This window comes from Protopterus annectens, chromosome 2.part2, assembly GCF_019279795.1.
Source record: "Protopterus annectens isolate FY-2018-M chromosome 2.part2, PAN1.0, whole genome shotgun sequence".
NCBI lineage: Eukaryota > Metazoa > Chordata > Ceratodontiformes > Protopteridae > Protopterus > Protopterus annectens.
In genome coordinates, this window is record NC_056730.1 from 576,428,906 (window position 1) to 576,451,675 (window position 22,770).

Consider the following 22,770-nt stretch of genomic DNA (forward strand, 5'->3'; position numbering starts at 1 on the left):
GGATAGGCAGCAGGCCACGAGCTGGTTGAAGACCTCGAGCTTTTGCATTTTGGCTGAGTCGGAGGCTGAGGATTGGGTCTGAACCCATCAGTAAGAATGAAGGCAAGATAGAACAACTTCATATCAGTTCAGACTTTCTCTAGTCTTTAGTTCTGCGAATACAGAATCTGAGCTATCTATGAACATCTAATAAATGGAGCATGCATTCTACCTTGTTAGAAAATTTTTGAAAGAATAGTAGGTTAGCTGACTGGTTAAGACTCGTTTCTGACATAACTTTAGACAGGAAGGAAAAGTTAGTCCAAAGGGACACTCTAGCCGTATGAAAGATTAGGTAAGGTAGCTGGGAACAAAGTGCCTGGAAATCCAATACCCATCTAGCTGATGTAATTGCGACCAGAAGTGTTTTCCAGAACAAATACTTTAATTCTGCCCAAACTAAAGGTTTGAAGGCCCCAAACTAAAGGTTTGAAGCCCCCCCCCCCCCCCAGTCAAAGCTTGAAGGATAAGTGCAGGGCCCCATGAAGGAATAGGATCCTCAATAGGAGGCTTAAACAAAAAGGTACTCTTAAGAAAGGCGTTACACAACTTCAAAGAAGCTAAAGAATGCTTTTCACCAAGGTGAAAATTTTGAAATGGCAGCCAGTTGCACCTTAACTGTCGAGTAACTAGCTCCACTGTTGAAGATGGAAGCCAGGAAGTCAAGAACTGCTGGAATAGGTGCTGAAAATGGGGTCTAAATGTCTCTGATGGACCCAAACAGAACATCTTTTCCAAATGATCTTATAAATTGTCCTGGTAGAAGGTATTTGGGATGACATAAGAATGTGACAAACGGGTAGAAAGCCTAGAGATTCTAGCCATCACTGGAAGTGGAGAAACCATGCCATCAGCGTGAGAGATTGTAAGTCTGGGTGAGGCACAGGACGGGTGAGACAGGGGGTCCTTGACAGGATCCAGCACTTAGGAAGAGTGAACTAGGTGAGGTCACAGGAAGAGAAATCAGACTTAACGAGGCCACAATGGAACAATGAGGATCAACCTTGCTATTCTGCTCTAAAGCTTTCTGAAGAAACTTGGGGATGACAAGAGTGGCAGGGAAGGCATACAGTAGTCCAGTGGGCCAACTGTGCACTACAGAGTCTCTTGGTGACAACTTCTCCAATGGGATCAGTGCAAAGTACCTGATGCACTTGGCATTTAGGGAAGAAGCGAAGTCGTGACAGGGCAGTTGACTCCACTGAATAACTGAGACACCAACTGTGAGCGAGTAAAATGGATCTGCTCTTTTTGTCTGTTAGCACTTTTTTTCATGAAATATGTATTGCTGAGAGAAATCAGCTGGAAGAGATTGCCCACTGTCAAACTCTCACTGCTTCCTGACAAAGTGAATAGGATCAGGTTCCACCCATATAATGATGTACCAGAGCACTGACATGTTGTTCATCTGAATCTCAATCATCCCTAGAGGGAGGCCATCTTGAAAAGCCTGCAACACTAATGGGACCGCTCTCATTTCTAGGATATTGATGTAAAGACTGGCCTCTGTCTGGCATCACGTGCCTTGGACTGTCCTTCCCAAGTAATACTACCTCCCACTATAACTGGGGAAGGACTGTGGCCTTGGGTTTGGGAAGAATGAAAGGGCAGCCCCAAGAGCGTTCTGCGTGAATCCACCATGCTATGGGATGCTTGCAAACATTTGAGATGTGAATGGGTGTACTTTGTGCATGATGCCTTACTGTACTGACCACTGTACCACTACAGTCCACTGTAGAACCCTCATGTGAAAGTCAGCCAAGGGTACCAACACTACTGAAACTGCCATCAAACCCAGTAGCTGTAAGTGAATGAAGAGAGAGGATATGCAAGAACTGCCTTCATACAGTGTCCACTCTTGTTTGAGTCGCGACTTACTATTTGCGTTTGGGTATCTACATGGGAACCAATGAACTCCAGAGTTTGGGTAGGGCAGAGCTGTGACTTGAAGTAGTTTACAGTAATGCCTAGCTGAAGAAAGAGGTGGAGCAAGCAGTCCCTGGTTTGAATGATTAGAGGCTTGGTGGAAGGAAGCACCCGGCATCCTTGCAGTCTCAGGGGAGCTGCTACCACTGCCATGTACTTGGTGAACACCCTTGGGGCTGTGGTGAGATCAAAAAGTGGTGCTCTGAAACTGTAGTGACTGGCTCACAGTCAGAAGTGTAGATATTTCCTGGAGCACCTGTGCATTTTGATACCATAGTATGCATCCTGGAGGTCTAGCAAGCACGTCCTATCGTCCCTCCATAAGAGTAGCAAGATGGACTGAAAGATGACCATACAGAACTTCAAGTATTTCATGAATTGGTTTAGATTCTGGAGATCCAGAATTGGTCTTGGGTCTCCTGTCTTCTTTGGCACTGAAAAAAATCTCAAGTAGATTCTCGATCTGTTGGTCTGGTGGAACTGGTTGGATGACTTCTCCAGCAGCTTTTGTAATTCTATAGCTGCCTCCTTCCTCTGACTGGGTGGAAGGTCAGTAGATTCTAGATCTGCTGGTCTGGTGGAACTGGTTGGATGACTTCTCCAGCAGCTTTTGTAATTCTATAGCTGCCTCCTTCCTCTGACTGGGTGGAAGGTCAGTAGATTCTAGATCTGTTGATCTGGTGGAACTGGTTGGATGACTTCTCCAGCAGCTTTTGTAATTCTATAGCTGCCTCTTTCCTCTGACTGGGTGGAAGGTCAGGAATTCATTTGCTATATTTAGGAGGGAGAAGAAAAAAATGGTATGTAATAACCTCTGGATATTATATTCTGCACCCAAGTTTCTTTGTTATCCCTGCACCCACAAGCCTGGATAGCCATTATCAGTCTCCTGACTACTCCCAGAGTGCAGCAGTCGGACAACTCTTCACGGACACTGAAAGGGCTTCTCCAAGAAAGGAGCTCTGAAGCCCTAGTGTTGCGGCTGCCTCTGCCACGGGGCGGCATCTTCCATTAGAAATCCCCCATTATGCCACAAGGAGTCTTTCTCCATAGCAGTCTTGGGAAGACCCTACATCTTTCTGGACCACATCTTTCTGCTGCCTCTCAAGCTTTGACAGAAAGACCTTAGAGGGGTAGAAAAACAGATTCCCATGGCAGATAAATTCTTCCCATTTTGATCACTCCTAGAGACAATCTCCTTCCCCATGGGGCCAAATAAGGTGGATCCATCAAAGTGGTCAATTATGAATGAAGCCTTGAAGGGCTCCACAAAAGCACAAAGGTGCATCCAGGTGTCTTCTAACAGTTGATCCTATACCCACAGCTCTAGATGTCCCTCTGAGGCAAGCACAATCAATGTCATGGAAACATTAAATTAAGAGTGCTCTCTCACTGTGCAATTTATATCTTAAATAAATAAACTCTGTCCTGCCATACTGTACACTCCAGGTACTTTGCTTTTCATCACTGATCATGAAAATCTATATTTCGTTGCAATTTTTGTTTTTTTGTTCAAGTACATACATTCTGTATATTACTAGCTGTTTATGTGTGTTCATATTCTTAATATTGTATATTACCATTTAAAATTTTTATTTTTTGATCCTTGTATAAAATTTTATCATAGACTGTTATTATTTCTGTCAACTGGAGCTTTTCTCTTCGGGTGTCCACTGAAAAAGGGCCATTCGGCTCAGCTGGACCAACCCAGTTAACAAATGTCTAATAAATAAATAAATAAATAAAAGACGACTGGATGGTGGCCAGTTGGAAAGAAATCTTTTTGTCCTCCACAGACTCTGAAAGGGTACTGGAAAACTACTTGATCAGCTCCCTCTGAAAATATTTGTTAGGGCATTTGAGTATGGGCTCAGTGACATCCAGATCCTTCCAAGCCCAGCAAGGGATAGGATCTACCATCTCATCCACCAGGGGAACTACCCAAGTCATAGCTGAGCCAGCTCTGAAAGCATCAGGGAACATGGACTCATCTTGGGAAGGGGGAATTGGAAGACCAACCATCTTTCTTTTTTAAAAGCTGGAGAATTTCACCGAATATGTCCTCAAGGGTTGATCTGGAGTCCCTTCCCCTTCATCAAAGTCAGTGTCTTTGTTAAGACTGTTGTGGGGAGTGTTTCCTCTTACACATCCGTCTTCCCAGGGGGCTCTCCACTGGGAAGTTTCAGAGAGGACTGGGAAGTGCCAGCAGAGTCTAGAATGAAGACAGTCTCAAGGCTTGACAGGACTGAATGTCCTGATAGGACAGAATAAAAAACCCCACAATACACAGTTGAGCATGGAGTGGACTCGAGGGGGCTAATGATGTCATTTCCATTGAAGCAGAGAATGCTGTCTCCACTACCTCAAAAACTAAAGCCATAGAGGAACCCAGTCTTGACCTCACTGGATTGGTAGAAGCCTGTGTAGGATGAAACCCAACCCCCACTGGATCCTGGCTGAAAGCAGGAGTCGTATCGGAGATGAAAAGTGTTGAGGCTCCAACTGGAAGTGATGGCTCTGAGAACATTAGAGTTGATCCTGGCCAATCCCCCTGGCACTGACATTACTGTCCTGAGACCATTATGGATCAAAGTTGCCACCTATCTGGGTCATAGGTGTCGAAGGTGAAGAGGGCCAGGTTATCAAATCAAAGAAACTCAGAAATAATGGGTCCAAAACCACTGCACTGATCAGAGTAGGAGTCAATGGCTGGAGTTGTACAGTAGGTAGGTTCACTGGTCCTATGGGAGATGGAGACCGAATAAAACCCAAATGAATCTGGGTTCTGAGAAATTTTCTCATCATCTTGGCCACATCCGCTTCTGTTAAGCTGCTAGACACCTGAGGGAAGACTTTGAGGTGTGTCCTGAAGGAAGGGGGAGTGCAGCCTCAGAGTTGCAGGCTTTGGGAAAATCTATCATGAGCCTGAGGTGACAGATTTCCACAGAATAGGATCTGAGTGAGTGGAGAGATCCGAAGGTTTAGAAATGGTCAGAGTAGGAAAAGTACAGTTGTGTATACTTACCATAAATGTAGATGTTCGAGTGCATTCACTGTTGCACTCATCACATTTGGGTTATCCCTGCCAGGGTAGCCCTTGGCCGGCCCGAATACCAGAGACTTAATATTTCTGCGTCGGTTGCCGTTGCTTGAGGACTGATGTCAGGTTGTCAGTAGTACAAAGTAAGGCAGCCGACGCCATTACATCAGTTTTTCTTGCCCTAAACTGTCAGGAGCCCCCAAAGTAGGAGGCCAGGTTCTGGTGGAAGAACCCCATCAGTAGAAAATAAATATCAATATGTCCCTTGTAAGGAAAGGAGAACAGCAAGGAAGAATAGTAACAAAAGGCGAACGAGAATAAGGGGGCTGCAAAGACTGAGGAAAATGGCGTCGGCTGATGCCTTTATACCCAATTCACAGCAGCTATGACGTCGGGTGAAGTGCGACATCAGCCGAGGCCAGACCCAGACTTTGGAATCCGGCCGACCGAAGGGCTGCCTGAGGCAGGACAACCCATATGTTAGGACTGCAGATGCATCCTTGAAGGACATCCAGGACTGCAACGGTGAATACACTCCAACATCTACATTTAAGGTAAGTCTACACAACTGTACCATGTTCTTCATGTTTCACTGTTGCAGTCATCACATTTGTGTAGATTCCCAAAGTTGAGGAAAGGGGATGGCTAGGATGTCCTGCAAGAATGCAGAGGCAAACCCTGCCCTGGATTTGGAGAAGAGGCGCAGGTGGTAATGCTTGGCAGAAGTGTGAACAGATGCCTAGGTGGCAGAACTCCAGGATGTCTCTGGTGGGGACTCCTTTGAAGAAAGCTGCAGAGGTGGAGGCTGCTCTGGTGGAGTGTGTCCTAACCTCCTTGGAGGGGAGGCTTTCCATGCTGTTTGTAGCAGAAATGAATGCAGTATGCTACCATTTGGAAATGGTTTGCTTGGAGATGGCTTTGCCTTCTGCCCTTGTAGCAAAAAGCTAACCAGCAACTTATTAGACTTTCTGAAGGATTTAGTCCTGTCCAGATAGAATCTGAGCTGTCTATGCACATCTAGGGAGTGAAGACTCCTTTCCCCCTTGTTCTGGGGATTAGGGAAGAAGGTGGGCAAATGAATGGATTGGTTGAGAGCCACACTGGATAACACCTTGGGCAGGAAGGATGGGTTAGTTCTGAGGGATACCGTGTCTTTATGGAAGATGATGAACGGTTCCACAGCCATGAGTGCTTGCAGCTCAGAGACTCTTCTGGCTGAAGTGATGGCCAAAAGGAAGGCTGTCTTCCAGGAGAGAAATTTTAGTTCTGCAGAAGAAGCTGGTTCAAAAGGGGGCAGGGTGAGCTTTTCCAAGACAAAGTTAAGGTCCCAAGCTAATGTTGGTGTCCTTCTGGGTGCCTCAAGTTGCTAGCCCTTCTGAAGAACTGTTTGATCAAAGGGTGTGAGAAAAGGGGCTGCTCAGTGGGAAAATGAGCAGAAATAGCAGAGGCATGAATTTTTATAGAGGAGAAAGAGAGACCACTGTGTAGTAGGTCATGAAGTAATCCAGGTTGAGTACGGACGGAGAGCTGTGCCATATTGGCTCCCTTAGCCTGGATCCAGGTGCAGAACCTTTTCCATTTATCTGCATAAGACTTTCTGGTGCTAGGACATCTGGCCTCACTCATAACATCCAGAACCTGTTTACTGAGGATGGCAGATTGCTTAGGGGTTAGGGAATAAGCCAAGCTGCCAAACTGAGTGTTTGCAATTGGGGATGCATGAATTCCTCTTCCCTCTGGGTCAGGAGGTTTGGAATCTGAGGAAGATGCCATGGAGGCAGTGGGGACAGGCTGCGCAGCAAGGGGTACCAGTGTTGTCGGGGCCAGTCTGGAGCTATATATAACGGTCCTTGGTTTTTCCTCCCTTAGTTTGAACAGTACCCTGGGAATGAGAGATAGGGGAGGAAAGGCACAGACCGATAGACTGACCCAGGGGAAGGACAAAGGCACAGACCAACAGACTGACCCAGGGGAAGGACAGGGCATCCACTTTCCAAGTCATGCAGTGATGCTACCTGGTGCAGAATCTACTGAGCTGATGGTGGGTGTGGGAGGCGAAGAGGTCGACCTTCGGGGTTCCACATTTCTGAGTTATTAGGGTGAAGGTACTTCGGTTGTCACTTGTGTGGGTCCAAAAGGTTTCTGCTTCACTGGTCTGCCAGAGAGTTGAGGGAGCCTGGTAGGAATTATGCTAACAGGTGTAGTTGCATGGAAGTGGCTGTGAGCCAAAGGGTCATGGCCAGCCTGCATAGAGGGTAGAAGTGTGCCCCTCCCTGCTTGTTGATGTCCCACATGACAGTGGTGTTGTCTGTTTTGATCAGAACCACCCCTGGAGAGAGAAGAGGCTTGAAAGCTATCTTTTTGACTGATGTGCAGAGGGATTTGCTGTGGGCTCCATTGGACCTGTCCTCCAGGTGTGCACCCCAAGTATAGTCTGACGCATCTATGGTGAGGGTCTGGGTGGCTGGGGGTTGGGGAGAAGGGCAGTCCTTTGTTGTGGGAGCATGCTGTTGCCCACCAAAGAAATTCTTTTCTGAGGCAGGAATTATAGGTAGAAGAGTTTCCAGATCTTGAGAGTGTTGATACCAAAGGCTCTTTAGGTACCACTGAAGTTTCCTCACATGCATTCTGGCATATGAAGTGAGTAATATGCAAGATACCATGAACCACAGAGCTTGCAGGATCTTCCTTGCAGACAGCTGGGGCCTGGTGGCTAGTTGAGAGAAGTAGGCTGTCAGGAAAATGCGTTTCTCTGGTGTAAGGTATGCCCATTTGGGATGCTGTGTCCAGACTTGCTCCCAGGAAGATTATCCTTTGGGTGGTCATCTGTTTGGATTTCTTTTCATTGATTGTGTACCCTAGGGAGGTTAGTAGGGTCTTTACAAAGGCCAGGTGCTTGAGCATTTTCTCCTGGCTGTCTGCCTGAATAAGGCTGTCGTCTAAGTATGGGTAAATTTGAATATTTCTTTGTCGGCAAAAGGCAACAGCCGGAGCCAGACATTTTGTGAAAACCCTGGAAGCAGTAGATAAGCTAAAGGGAAGCGCAGAAAAATGAAAGTGCTGAGACCCTGCAGGATTCCCTGATAGGAATGTGGAGGTAGGCCTCTTAGATCTAGGGTGGCTAGCCAAGCGTTCTTGGAGAGCATGGGTAGGAGCTGCTGGAGGGTGAGCATTTTGAAATTTGGGATCACCAGGAAGGTGTTTAGAATGGATAGATAGAGGATGGGCACCAGGTGCCCTCTTTTCTGTGCACCAGAAAAAGTCTGGAGTAGAAGCCTTGGTCTATCTGTTCTGCAGGAACGTGTTCTACTGCCCTCATAGAGAGGGCAGGGAAAGGATTTGCTTTTGAGCCTCTGCCCACTGATTTGGTGGTAAGCTCTGGGAATCCTGTTGGGGTTGGAAGGGTGTGGAAGGAAAATTTGTATCCTTGAGACACAATGTTCAGAACCCATTGGTCCTTGGTAATGGTGGCCCAGGTGCTTGAGTGAAAGGATAGTTTTCCTCCTAGGGGTAAGTGAAGGTGGGCAGGGAGGGGGGGGGTGGAGGAGGTGAGTCATTGTGAATTCTTACCATAAGGGGGTGGCTTAGAACTCCCTGGTTTTGAAGTGGAGGTAGTCCACTGCTTAGATCTCTGCAATCCCTGGGGCTGCTGTCTAGGGGGTCTGTTTCCCCGGGGCTTAGGTTTGGTTGGTTTACTCGGAGCAGGAAAGGACCACTGTTTGGAGAGGCAATGCCTGCTAAACCTAGGGGGCAGGACCTGTAAGCAACACTTAACTGTCTGCATAGATTTTGCTTTTTCTTCCATCTTTGTAAGACCTCTTCTGCCTTAGTGACAAATACGTTATCTTTGTGCAAGGGGGCATCCAACAATTTAGATTTGACATGGTCTGGCAGTGGTTGTTCCTTAAGCCATGCATGTCTTCTAATTACAGATCCAGTGACTGCTGCCCTGCAAGAAGCTTCTAGGGCGTCAAAACCACAGTGCAAAGTGTGTTTAGTTACTTGACTTGCAGAATGCATTAAGTCTTGCAAATCTTTAGATTCTGCCCAAGCAGGAAAGGAAGACATTTTTTGTTTAAGGAGTTCCAAGGTATGTTGCTGATATTTAAGCATAAGGAACTGACAATTTAGTGCCCTGATAGCAAGAGTAGCTGAGGTGTATACTTTTTTACCCCATCTGTCCAATGTTCGGAATCCCTATCGGGGGGGGGGGGGGGGGATTCTTTGCTGTGGCTGCTTTAATCCTTTTTGGGCCTTGAGAAATGACCTCAGGGTCAGTGGTTGTATTTTTAAAAAGATATCTGTGCGAGTCAGGGACTCTGTAGTACCGGTCTGGTTTTCTGGGAGCAGATGTCAGGAGTCAAGCCGGATTCAAGGAAAACATCATCCACCACATCCGGGACTGGGGGGATGGCCAAGGGTCTGTCTTGTGGAAGATCTAGGAATTACCCGAGTCTCTTTTTAGACTGAGGGTACTCCTGATTCTCCCACTGGAAATGTTCCCTTAAAGTAGGCAGGGTTTCCCCAAAGGAAAAATTCTCTGGGGGAGAGGCTGAAGGAATGGATTCTTCTGCATCAGAATCCTCATAAGAGGAGCGGGGTTGCATGTCTTTATAGTCAGATGCATCAGATTTATCTGATTCTTGTTCAGACAGAACTACTGGGGACAGATCTCTTTTCCTTTCTGAGAGTAGCTTGGCTTCCCCGGATCAGCATGACAAGGTCTTCCACCATTTTAAGCATTTGAGACTGAGGCAAGGAAGCAGGCGCCTGAGAGTGGGTTGTCTGTTTCTTGGGTGTCGTTCGAACCCTGGGCCTAAGGAACTTGGTTGTTTTCGAAAGAACGGTAGTCGCGAAAGAAGACATCGGTTTGTGTCGAGATTCAGTGGTGCGAAGGACTTCCTCAGAACTCAGTGCCTGCTCAGCGGCTTCAGACCCGTCCAAGGTAGAGACAACCACAGGATCCGTAGACGAAGAAGAATTTTGTGGCATACTGGACTCTGAAAGAGTCTCGGGTAGGGGACTGTGAGTCAACTGAAGCGGGCATCAGGGGCTGCGAAAGTGCCTGAGTACCGGAGGACTGACGACTAGCTTAACAGAAGCGTCGTCGGCAGGTTTGGACCTGTGCGGTCTGTCTCTATCTTTATATTTTTTCAGAAGATCTGCTGTTGGATGGCTTACCGAAGCCATATCGGAATTCGAGAACTGTAAGCAAAAATATTCATCTACAATAAAGGCCCAATGACGGATAGTTCTGGCACTGAACAAAGCACAGAAGCGACAGCAGGGGATGTCGTGGTCTGGGCCTAAACAAGTGATGCAGTAAGAATGAAAGTCTCGGTGTGGTATTTGCTTTCTACAGGCAAGACACTTATTAACTTTTTCTAACATCGGTTTGTGCAAGAAAAAAGAATCTCCAACGGGGTGCTTGGCTTTAGAAGACTTCAGCTTCAAATCGGTAGGCGAAACTCAAGTAGCAGCCGACCAGCACTCGTGCGAACTGCTTCTGCTTTAGGCTCCACGGCAAAAAAGACTGACATAATGGCGTCGGTTGCCTTACTTTATACTACTGATGACCTGACGTCAGTACTGAAGCGACAGCAACCGATGCAGAAATACTAAGCCTCTGGTATTTGGGCCGGCCGAGGGCTACCCTGGCAGGTATAACTCAAATGTGATGGCTGCAACAGTGAAACACGAAGAACATCTGTAATCACTCCCTTTGGTGTGGAGTAAGCAGGATCAAAATGTTAAGGTATATTTTGTCAAACATGGAGGAGAAAACAATGGACTGCCCCATACAGAGATGGGGGGGGGGGGGGCTCAGGAAAACAGCATGAATAACCTCAAGCAAGAAAAAGACCACTGGGTCAGGACTTTGAGAATGCATGTAGGCCACCAGATAGGTCAGCAGTCTGAGAATGACATCTACCCAGGGCACCAGAAGGGTCAGCAGTCTGAGAATGGCATCTACCCAGGGCACCAGAATAGTCAGCAGTCTGAGAATGACATGTACAAAGGGCACCAGATGGGTCAGAAGTTCATAGGAGGTTACTAGGCTAATGGCCCTAAGGCCTTTACAAGCCTAGCCATGTTATACCAGTGTTCCCTAACTGACCTTGGTTAGATGGTCGTTATTTGCAAAACGAGTCTATGATCGGCACCAACTGCCCCCATTCATGAGGGACATATATGCCACCCTCAGGGTGAATTTACGGTCTCCCATCAAATTGTCTAGGTTGCACTTGAACAGGATTATTGAGGAGCTCTGCTTTATGTGAATTGGGAGTTTATTCCAGAGGAGCAACAAACTCTGGATGATATACCTCTCTCTCCAGTCTGTTCCGTTTATGTCACAGGTGTTTATGTCACAGGCTAGGCTGAGATCCCTGGAGTGCCGGACTCCTGTCCCACTTGACTTGAGGATGTGCAGCATTTTTTCCATTAGGGCAGGGTCTGAGAATGCTCTGTAGGCCAGGCACAAGTCTTCTCTCAGCAGCCTGTAGGATACAGAACACAGTGACAGGGCTTTCAGTCTTTCCATGTAGGTTATGTTTTGGGGGCCCTGAATTTTCTGGTGAGAAACCTCTGTGGTCTCTACAGCTGCTGCAGGTGTCTGGTGAGGTACATCCAAAAGTGAGTCTTGTACTCTATTAGTGGTCTGATGAGGGTCAAGTACAGAGGAGTTATAACATCCTTAGTCTTGGATTTGATGCTATCACTTATGAGATGCACAACGTAGAAGGCTTTCCTTACCACTGTGAACACACAGTGATCAACGTTTAGACTGCTATCAATCTGTATTTTCAAATCTCACACCACTGGGATTGAGCTTAAGAGGGTTCACAGGTGTGTACCAGGTGCTGTCAATATTGCCATTTGCATGGACTTCCTCTTTGCCAAAGGAGATGATAATGCACTTTTGTGTTTAGTTTTAGTCCGTAGCTCTGGCACCAATCATTTGTCTGTGTTAGCCCCTTTTGTAGCATGTTAACATCGTTTGGGGACTCAATGACTGCACCCAGTTTGCAATCATCAGCAAACATGGTAAGCCACAGGTCATCTACCTTCACCTGAACTTCCGAGAAATTGATTCTGAACAATAGAGGGGCCCAGCACAGATCCTTGTGGTATGCCACTGGTAACTGGTCTACTGGTAGAGGTGGAATCCCCAGCTTTGAACTTGCCAGTTGGCTACTCATCTACGGACGTATGGGCTAATCCCAGCTGGGAGAGTTTCTCAATGATACCTGAGTGGGAGGGTTGTGTCAAAAGCATTGGCTAAGTCAAAATAGGCTGTATGTACTGTTTTGCCTTCATATCCAGAGCTTTGGTGACATTCTCAAAGTCATCCAACAGGTTCAATAAACATGATCTACCCTTAAAGCCAGACTGGGTCAGGTCAAAGAGTTTGAAGGTCGCCTATGTCCTTGTTGATGAGGTCCATGATGATTCTCTCCGTGGCCTTGCAGATAAGGCTGGTTAGGCTTATGGGTCTATAGTTCCCAGGATTGGTTGATGGACCCCCTTTGTGCAAAGAGATTACTGTTGCTGTTCTCTAGTCTGGTAGAACAAAGCAAGTGCTCAAGCTGAGGTTAGAGAGAGAGCAAAGTGGTTCCACTAGGTCTTGTTTTAGACCGTCTAGGAAGCAGCCTGGGATGTTAGCCTTGGAGAGCACGGATATGACCTGCTCTTTGGAGATACTAGGTAGAGGACTGGTGTCAGGTATGCTTTAGGGTATGGCTGGTGGGGACAGGGAGGGTGAAGTTTGCTCCAAATCTGTCAGCAGCTAGCAGGCTGGCAATTTCTTCAGGTTCAGTATGAGAGGTACCATCCACTACATGTTCGACACAAAGTTGGGCATTCCGTTTTAGATTTCTGACATAGCTAAAGAATGCCTTATGATTATCCTTAGGCAAGAATACTAATTTAGCTTTATAACTAGCTTTAGAGGACTTTACAAGATATCAGATTTGCTTGCTGAAGATGTGGAGGGAATTCTTCTGCTGCGTAACTTCTCTCTTGTTCTTAGACATCAGTTTCTTTATTTTGTTATATAATCTATTTACACTTTAGGTCCACCAGGGCTGGCCGTTTATTTTTTGGTTTTGATCCGGTCAAGTACAGCAAAGTCTATATAGTTGTTTAGGTGGTTATACAGGGCATTTGTGTTCTCCTCTGCATAGGAATCACTGTTGGCTAAGTTAGCATGGGGTTTAAAACTTTTTATATAATTGCCTAGTAGGCTTACCTATTATATTCTCGAAAGCCAACAATGTTGAATCTTGGAATGGGGTAGCAGTGGGGTGCAAACTAGCTGTTCCAGGGTATTTGTATTGGCAAAATCCAGGAACCTCAGGGCAAGCATGTTTGTGCTCATTGTATGTCCCCTAATCAATGGAAGGGTAGTTGAAATCATCCAAGACCAAAGTGTTTGGCTATATAGCATGTGACTCTAGTAAGTCCAGGTAGGTGGTGTGCTCCTCTTGGTTCCTGGTGGGGGACCTGTTGCTAGCAATGACGTGGTTAAGTGCTTTACCTATAGTTAGTTGGACTTGGAGTAGCTCAAGAGAGTTACACTGTTTAACCAGTCTTGTGGTGTATTTAGCTTTAATGAAGATGGATACACCTCCACCTTTGGTTCTTCCACACTCATTTTGAGGTCTGAACATGGGGAAGGCATTGCAGCCTTGCACAGCTGGGGATGCTGTCTACGGCCTTGAACCATATCTCGGTGACTGCATGGACATCAGCATCTTCCAAGGTCAGGAGTGCTTCCAGGAAGTGCAGTTTCCTGCTTAGGCTTGTAGAATTAAGCAGAATAACCTTGAATTTGTCTTGAGTGGATTTTTTTTACATTGGAGATTTTGTTGTTTTGACATTGCCTAAAAAGGCACTGGGGGGGGGGGGGGCAAGTGCTTTTGCCAATATCCGAAAGCCTAGAGGAGACAGGTGAAGACCACATCTGGCAAAGCAGCGTGATCCGTCAACCATTTATTCTCAGGATAACAGATACTGGATGCCCCTGGACCGACAGCAGAAGGTAAGCCAATTGTTAAAAAGTCTTTTTTTGTGTATATTCTGGCATCTTCCAGGGTGAAAGGCAAAATGCTGCTTAGGGCTAGGGATATACCTGCCTGGGACATACAAGCTGTGAGTGCAGTTATATCTCTTCTCATATAGTCCACAGAGGTATGTCTCAAATCATTCACCCCAACACGTACTATGACACAGTCATACTGGTAATTGTAGAGTGACTTGAGTGCACGAATGCTATGACGGATCCTGGCACCCAACAAGCAGCTGACCATGACTTTCTTGTCCAGCCTGGTGAGGGGACATCTGTGTGTCTCACTATGGAGCCAGCATGATCAGGACATTTGGTGTTGAGGTGCTTTGCATTACGGCTTACTTGCCGACACACTGATGTGTGCGTTGTGTGTAGTGGATTCTATTTGCTTTGCAGTGTGTGCAAGTTGTTTGAGGTTGGGATCGTCACTGATCGTTTGGTAGGCTTCTGTTGAGTATCTCCAAGTATGTGGGTTTATGTGTTGTACCTTGTTTTGTGTGCTGACAACCTGTTTGATGACCAGTTTGTTGTTAAGTGAGAGAACTGATTCCAAATTCATAGTGTAATTTGCATGTCCCACGTACTGTATTTGTTTTAGGAGTAGATGGTTGCTACTATGCATAAGGTAATTACTCTGTTGCCTCAAGATGCCCATGTCAATCAGGCTGGCCGGAGAAATGGTTGGAAACTGACTGTCCACTAGGGTAGGTTTTTACCATAACTATCTATTGGGGAGTAGGCTAGTTTGACCAGATTTTTCTCTAGGATTAACAAAGGGGCTTATTCTGTTGAAGGCTAGGGATGAAAATTATGGCAATGCTTCTCAGTGCATAATGAAGTTCTCAGCAATGCAGCAGGGAAGCTTGGGAGAGTTCACTAACAGATGTCTAGGAGAAAATTAACTTTCAAGGCTATTATGTCTATACAGGGCATCACTGAACCCCGCTGAGCGGTGTACAGGCACCTGGTGGGTCAGGCGTCTTATGACAATGATGTACCCAGGGCACCTGAAAGGACAGGCGTCTGACAATGGCGTGTATCGAGGGAACCTGATGGGTCAGACATCTGATCATGACGTGTACCCAGGACATCAGACGGGTCAACAGTCTGAGGCTGACATGTAACCAGGGCACTAGATGGGCAGTAGTCTGAGGCTGACATATACCCATGGGAATCAGGTGGATCAGGTATCTGAGGCCGACATGTACCCCTGGGAACCAGATGGATCAGGAGTCTGAGAGTGACATGTACCCAAGGCACAAGATGGGTCAGGAGTGTGAGTTTGACATGTACCCTTGGGAACCAGATGAGTCAGGAATCTGAAACTGACATGTACCCAGTGCACCAGATGGGTCAGGGGTCTGAGTATAACACACATACATCCCACCAGATTGTTTAGAAGTCTGAGAATAAGACAGTGCACAGGATGGGACAGTAGACTGGCAATGATGTGTACACAAGGCACAAGAGAGGTCAAAAGTCTGAGAATGAAGTGTACACACATGCTGCCCTACGGGTCAGGGGTCTGCTAATAATGTGCACACAGGACACCGGGTGGGTCAGAAGTCCAACGATGTTGCATTCACAGTTCACCAGATAGATCAGGAGTATGAGGATGACAGATATAGGGGCATCAGATGGGCCACGAGTCTGAGAATGACAGGTACACAGGCAGAAAAAAAAAAAAGATATGTTACTCAACCACTCACTCAAGCAGACTGTTAATGCTTTGAACTCTTCTTTTACAGTGTATCAAGGTATACTCAGAACAAGACCTCTCTTCACCAGTCAGCTATAAGTAATTCTGAGATAAAGTCTGCACAAAAGCAAACTGTGATATTACAAACAGGTTTGTAACTACAGATAGTAAATAAACACGGACTACAGAAGAAAAATCCGTCTTTTATAGAGCAGGTCTGACATCTACAGAATGTTATTTGTAAAAAGACTCGCCTTTAGCAACTGCTGCCTAATATGTCACTCACCTTTCCTGCAACTGCTACTGGTCGATCAAAGATGCCATGCATGCCCAGGATTGCAGACTGTGGTGGGTTTATAATGGGAGTTCCAAACAGGGATCCAAACACTCCTCCATTGCTGATAGTAAAGGTTCCACCATCCATATCTTCAATGGCAAGCTCATTCTTACGAGCCTTAGTAGGAGGAGACATTAAAAAATGATTATTGCTGCCTAGAATTCATTTACTAAATAGTGCAACATAACAAAGTGTCTGAAAATATACATGTTGCAAACTCAAAAGTTCTTTTCCTTCCAAAGTAGTATGCAATTACGTACTTTCAGAAACAGCTATGGAAAACATTACCACAACAGTAGATATTCGGGAACATATCTTGTATCAGGTCAAAAAGCTGTGTAACACTGTGTAACGACCATTAACTCTCTACTCTGCTTCACCATAGACCATCCACCAGGATAGTATGTGCTGTGCTTGGTTACAAATAAATGTGCACAGTCTGACACTAGTATAACACCATGTAAAGGCAGGAATCTAATTACACATGCAGCACACAGGACTAACTAGGACAAAAGAAGGAGAGAGTGTGTGTGTGTGTGTGTGTGTGTGTGTGTGTGTGTGTGTGTGTGTGTGTGGGGTTGGAGGCATGAGGCACAATCCGCTGCTAAAGAGCAGATTACATATTTAGTCGGAAAGTAGACTGCTATCATTGTCCTGCGTTCTTACCCATCAGGAGCCTGTCCACATAATCATTACTGCCTTACTTCTGCTGCAGATTCTTACCCATCAGGAGCCTGTCCACATAATCATTACTACCTTACTTCTGCTGCAGATTCTTACCCATCAGAAGCCTGTTCACATAATCATTACTACCTTACTTCTGCTGCAGATTCTTACCCATCAGGAGCCTGTCCACATAATCATTACTACCTTACGTCTGCTGCAGATTCTTACCCATCAGAAGCCTGTCCACATAATCATTACTACCTTACTTCTGCTGCAGATTCTTACCCATCAGAAGCCTGTCCACATAATCATTACTACCTTACTTCTGCTGCAGATTCTTACCCATCAGGAGCCTGTCCACATAATCATTACTACCTTACTTCTGCTGCAGATTCTTACCCATCAGGAGCCTGTCCACATAATCATTACTACCTTACTTGCTGCAGATTCTTACCCATCAGGAGCCTGTCCACATAATCATTACTACCTTACTTCTGCTGCAGATTCTTACCCATCAGGAGCCTGTCCACATAATCATTACTACCTTACTTCTGCTGCAGATTCTTACCCATCAGGAGCCTGTCCACATAATCATTACTGCCTTACTTCTGCTGCAGATTCTTACCCATCAGGAGCCTGTCCACATAATCATTACTACCTTACTTCTGCTGCAGATTCTTACCCATCAGGAGCCTGTCCACATAATCATTACTACCTTACTTCTGTTGCAGATTCTTACCCATCAGGAGCCTGTCCACATAATCATTACTACCTTACTTCTGCTGCAGATTCTTACCCATCAGGAGCCTGTCCACATAATCATTACTACTTTACTTCTGCTGCAGATTCTTACCCATCAGAAGCCTGTCCACATAATCATTACTACCTTACGTCTGCTGCAGATTCTTACCCATCAGGAGCCTGTCCACATAATCATTACTACCTTACGTCTGCTGCAGATTCTTACCCATCAGAAGCCTGTCCACATAATCATTACTACCTTACTTCTGCTGCAGATTCTTACCCATCAGAAGCCTGTCCACATAATCATTACTACCTTACTTCTGCTGCAGATTCTTACCCATCAGGAGCCTGTCCACATAATCATTACTACCTTACTTCTGCTGCAGATTCTTACCCATCAGGAGCCTGTCCACATAATCATTACTACCTTACTTCTGCTGCAGATTCTTACCCATCAGGAGCCTGTCCACATAATCATTACTACCTTACTTCTGCTGCAGATTCTTACCCATCAGAAGCCTGTCCACATAATCATTACTACCTTACTTCTGCTGCAGATTCTTACCCATCAGGAGCCTGTCCACATAATCATTACTACCTTACTTCTGCTGCAGATCATCACATCTTGTAATGTGGATGATGCAGAAGTGTTTAAACTGTTAAGCTCTGCAGAATTTCAATTTCAAAACTGCTGTTTCTTGAGGATGCTACACTAAGTTCAGAAAAGGCCAGGGTGTAGATCTACAGCATTCACAACTTTACATCAAGCTGCTAATGTGGCCATCTCTTTAGTGAAAATAACCTTCCTCATAATAGGGGGTACTACATAGTTCCTTTAGCAAAAAGCACATCATCCAAACACTCCGTGTGTTACTTTACAATTTATAGTGGCCATACGTGGATCTTCCCTTGTTTCAGGGGTAAAAAAATGCTGCAGGGAAAAGTCACATGGAAAGAACAAATAGTCAGAAATGTGAGAGCAAGCCATGCCCTCAAAGATCTGATGCATGAAGTATGTCATCAGGAGACTCCCCCTCCCCGTTTATGTTAGAAACTTAAAAAAGTGTACTGAAAATATGGTCCTCGAGAATTAAACTGTCACACTTGATGACTGACAGAAGATCATAAGTTTACTGTTAGAGAGGATTCTCCGTGTTCCTCCTATGTATGCAGCTTCACTCCAAGTGCTCCAGTTTCTTCCTGCCTCCCAAAAATAAGCTAACTGAATTACTACTGCGCTATCCATACAAAACACATTCATCACTGCCCATGTAGCTTATGTTATGGCTAAAAAAGGGTACACATGGTACCAGTTTGCATAAGTTTACTTTGTTGAGAAAACATTACATATCAGATTAGAGGCCACAGCAGCTGATGTTTAAATAATGGATGACTAACAGCATTATCACACCTGACCACTGAGCATTAAGCAGCAAATTACTTCTTCTTTGGCACCAGGGCATCTGCAGATAAAGGCACAGAAACTCAAAACTCACACGTGGCAAACATTTCTACACCAAGTGCTAATTCCACGCACTTAAGGTGACTCCAGAAGGTTTGAAACTGAGGCATGAGAGCCTCTTTTGCTTAGTTTTGCTCTCTTCCTGCCAAAGTACAAAGTTTGCCACTTAATGGATCCTTTGCTAAAGAAAGGGATTTTTTTTACCTAACTAGAGTTGCTTAACATGCAAGTCCCAAGCAAGACTAAGATATGGCAGAGAGAACAGAAGTCAGGCTAAAGTCACTCCACAACAAGTACAAATATGACTGTCATTGTCAATGTTGGAGTGAATGACTAGAGACGCACCTCCCTGGACTACATGAAAAGAGACATGGAAGAGCTCTCTGATCATGTGGCACAGGCAGGTATGACCCTAGCCCTGAGTAGCATCCTGCCTTCGCCCAGAATGATACCACAGTATAAGGACAAAGTGATTGACTTCAACAATTGGCTAAGCTTCTGGTGTCATTCAAAGGGGATCCAGTATCTGTCTGCCTGGGACGACATGATCGACAGACCACGATGCTTTGCCAGAGATGGTCTGCATCTGTCGCCCCTGGGATTCAGGTTACTGGCTAAGGCTCTTACCACCCCTATAGTGCCTTTTTTAGGCAAAGTTCAAAGGACAAAACCACCACCATAACCGGTACAAGCATGCAAAATCTGAAGGTAATGCTACTCAATGCTAGAAGTCTAAACCTCAAAATGCACTCTCTTGAGGCACTCCTAAAAATGGAGAACATCGATATCTGTGCAGTAACTGAGACCTGGTTCAAGGCTCCAGAGAGCACTCCTGCAATACCAGGCTACAACTCTTACCACACTTTTCGGCCACCAAACCAGGACTGAAACACTAAAGGTGGAGGGGTGTCCATATTCACCAAGGATATTCACAACACCAGGCGTCTGAAATTCTCCAGGTGCAACTAACATTAGGTAAGACTGCAATCCAAATTGTAGCTTGCTACAGATCCCCCACCATGCCCCAAGATTCTCACTAGAACTTTCTTAACATACTGGAAAGTATTAAGATGCAACCAAACACCCTAATACTGGGTGATTGCAACTACCCTGCCATTAACTGGGAAAACTACTCGTGTACCAACACCTTTGCTCAACGGTTCCTGGAATTCATAAATTTCAACACCCGGGAATAACTAATCCTTATTCCCACCAGGGACTTCAATATCCTAGACCTGGTCATTACCAACATGGAAAATCGATGCTCCACTCTTATGGTCACCCCCTCGTTGGTCAGGTCTGACCATAAGCTAATCACCCTTGACATCCACATCCCACCCTCATCCCCCAGTAAGGAAACCTCCGTAAAAAACTTCTCCAAAGCCAACTTCATGTGACTCAAGTCAGAAGTGACAAACTTCATGACGCCCATGCAGACGGGAACTGAAAGTTCAACTGCTGAATCCTGCACTAAGGCACTGTACGAGCACATCCACTCGTGCATGAATCGTGCCGTTCCCAACAGAACCAAGACACTCTCCTCCAACAAAAGGAAGCCAATCTGGTGGTCCCTTGCATAAACAAACTTTACAACAAAAGGAAGAAACTGTTGCAGAAAAGAGGAAAATCCCAGGATACAAAAAACACCCTTACCAGCCTCAGTAAGAAGCGGAGATCCCTCATAAAATCTTCCAAAGCTAGTTACTTAAATAAAATTGCCAAAGATAACCACAAGGCATTCTATAGCTATGCCAAGAATCTAAATGGCAATGCTCAGATTTGCTCTGAGTTACAACAGAAAGGCATTACATATACTGATCCCAAGGATATTGCCAATATCCTGGCAGATCGATTCAGTGCAAACCTCACCCACCTCTCAACCCCCTAAAGGGCCCAGCTCAATGCCGAAACATTTCCAAATTCAGTTAACAGCCACACAGGTAAAAAAACGCACTCTCCAAAGCTATGAATACAGCATCCATGGGACCAGACGACATCCCAGGCTGTTTACTACATGAACTACAAAATTAACTTGCACCTCTCACCTAAGTGTCATGCTTAATCATAGCCTCACCTCAGGTTTTGTGCCCACTGAGTGGTGCACAGTTACAGTTATCCCACTCCAGAAGGAGGAATCCGCCTTGGATCCCAGGAACTACCGCCCCATCAGTCTGATGAGCCTGATCTGCAAGGCCATGGAACGTATTATCATGGAACTTATAAACAAAGACATTGGTAACCTTCAAACACTGGACCCCACACAGTTTGGGTTCGGGAAGGGCCGATCTTGTCTCCTGAACCGGAATGACTTCTTCGAATCAGTCTCCAGAGCCATGGACAAGGGTAAGGTGGTCCACACAGCCTATCTGGACCTCGCCAAGGTCTTCAACACCATCCCCCACTCTGGAATCATAGATAAACTTACTAAGCTGGGCATTAATCCCTATGTCACTCGATGGGTTGCCAACCGGCTTACTGACAGAACCCACACTGTAAAAGTAGCTGATTCCAAATCCAGCTCCAGACAAGTGGAGTACCTCAGGGTTCAGTCCTGGGACTGCTCTTGTTTGGCATCTACTTCTCTGAAGTACAGGCCAACACTAAGGGACTCTGGCTAACAAAGTTCGCAGATGACTGCAAACTGGGAGTCATTATTGAATCCCCAAACGATGTGGATATTCTACAAAAGGGCCTTACAGCAACAGATGCTTGGTGCCAGAGCCATGGGCTCAAGCTCAATGCCAAGAAATGTATAATTATCCCCTTTGGGAAAAAACATGTACCCATGAATTACCACATAGGTGGCAGTACACTAAACACCGAAAGTGTGATAACAGACTGAGGGACACAGGTAGACAGTGGTCTCACCTTCAATAACCACATCGCCACAAAAGTCAGGAAATCCTTCTACGTGGCACACCTCATCACTAAGGGCTTTTCATCCAGAAAAAAGTAGGTCATTGTCCCACTGTACTCATCCCTCATTAGACCCATTATACAATACAACGCCCAGTTTGGCATGTACCTCTCAAGACATCTGCAACAACTGGAAAGGCTGAAGAAATACCTCACTAAAAGAATCACAGGCCTAAAGCAGATGCCCTCTGCTGACTTTCTAAAAAAACTCCACCTATACTCTGTCGCATATCGTCTACTCAAAGGTGATCTCTGCTTAACATACAAGGCCATGTCAAACCCAGAGCTGTTGGACATGCTACACTTAAAGAAATTTTAATCCCTCAGAGACACACGCTCCAGGGATCTAAACCTTGTCATCACAATGAACAAAACATGCTGGAGGGATAGGTTCCTGACCCAGAGACTCCCCAGACTCCAGAATAGACTGCCCATGCATGTCAAGTAGAGCGTCTCTTTGGCCCTCTTGAAAAGGAACCTTGATGATTTGATGGGAGATAGGAAATTCACCCCGGGGATCACGTCAGTCACCCTGCTAGACAGGGGTCCAGGGAAGTAAATACTGTGGGAAGAAATAGCCAGGGAATTGTTATGGCTAGGCTTGTATAGGTCCTACGGCTGACAGCCTAGTACCAACCTATGAACAAAAAAAAAAACAGCATCAGAGTCAGGAGAATGATGCAATGCAAATTGCAGTGAGCATACAATTTCCTGTTTTTTAAAAATGATCCACTGTCTTTGCTAGAAGTCGTATAAAGAAAGATCATAAGACTTTTAACTACAACACTGAAAAAGGGAGGAGGTGGGTGTGGGTTAAGACAGAAACAAATAAAAACAATCCAAGAATCAAAAAGCCATGAGAATAAAGTGA

The 22,770-nt window shown here is 45.6% G+C and overlaps 1 protein-coding gene across 1 annotated transcript in view; it reads right to left on the minus strand.

Moving 5' to 3' along the window:
* Nucleotides 1–22,770, minus strand: part of DLST (dihydrolipoamide S-succinyltransferase) — a 1,212,631-nt gene that overhangs the window by 44,595 nt on the left and 1,145,266 nt on the right. The window contains exon 13 of the mRNA XM_044064453.1: nucleotides 16,061–16,228. Coding sequence (XP_043920388.1) covers nucleotides 16,061–16,228 — 168 coding nt within the window. The remainder of the gene's footprint in view (nucleotides 1–16,060; nucleotides 16,229–22,770) is intronic.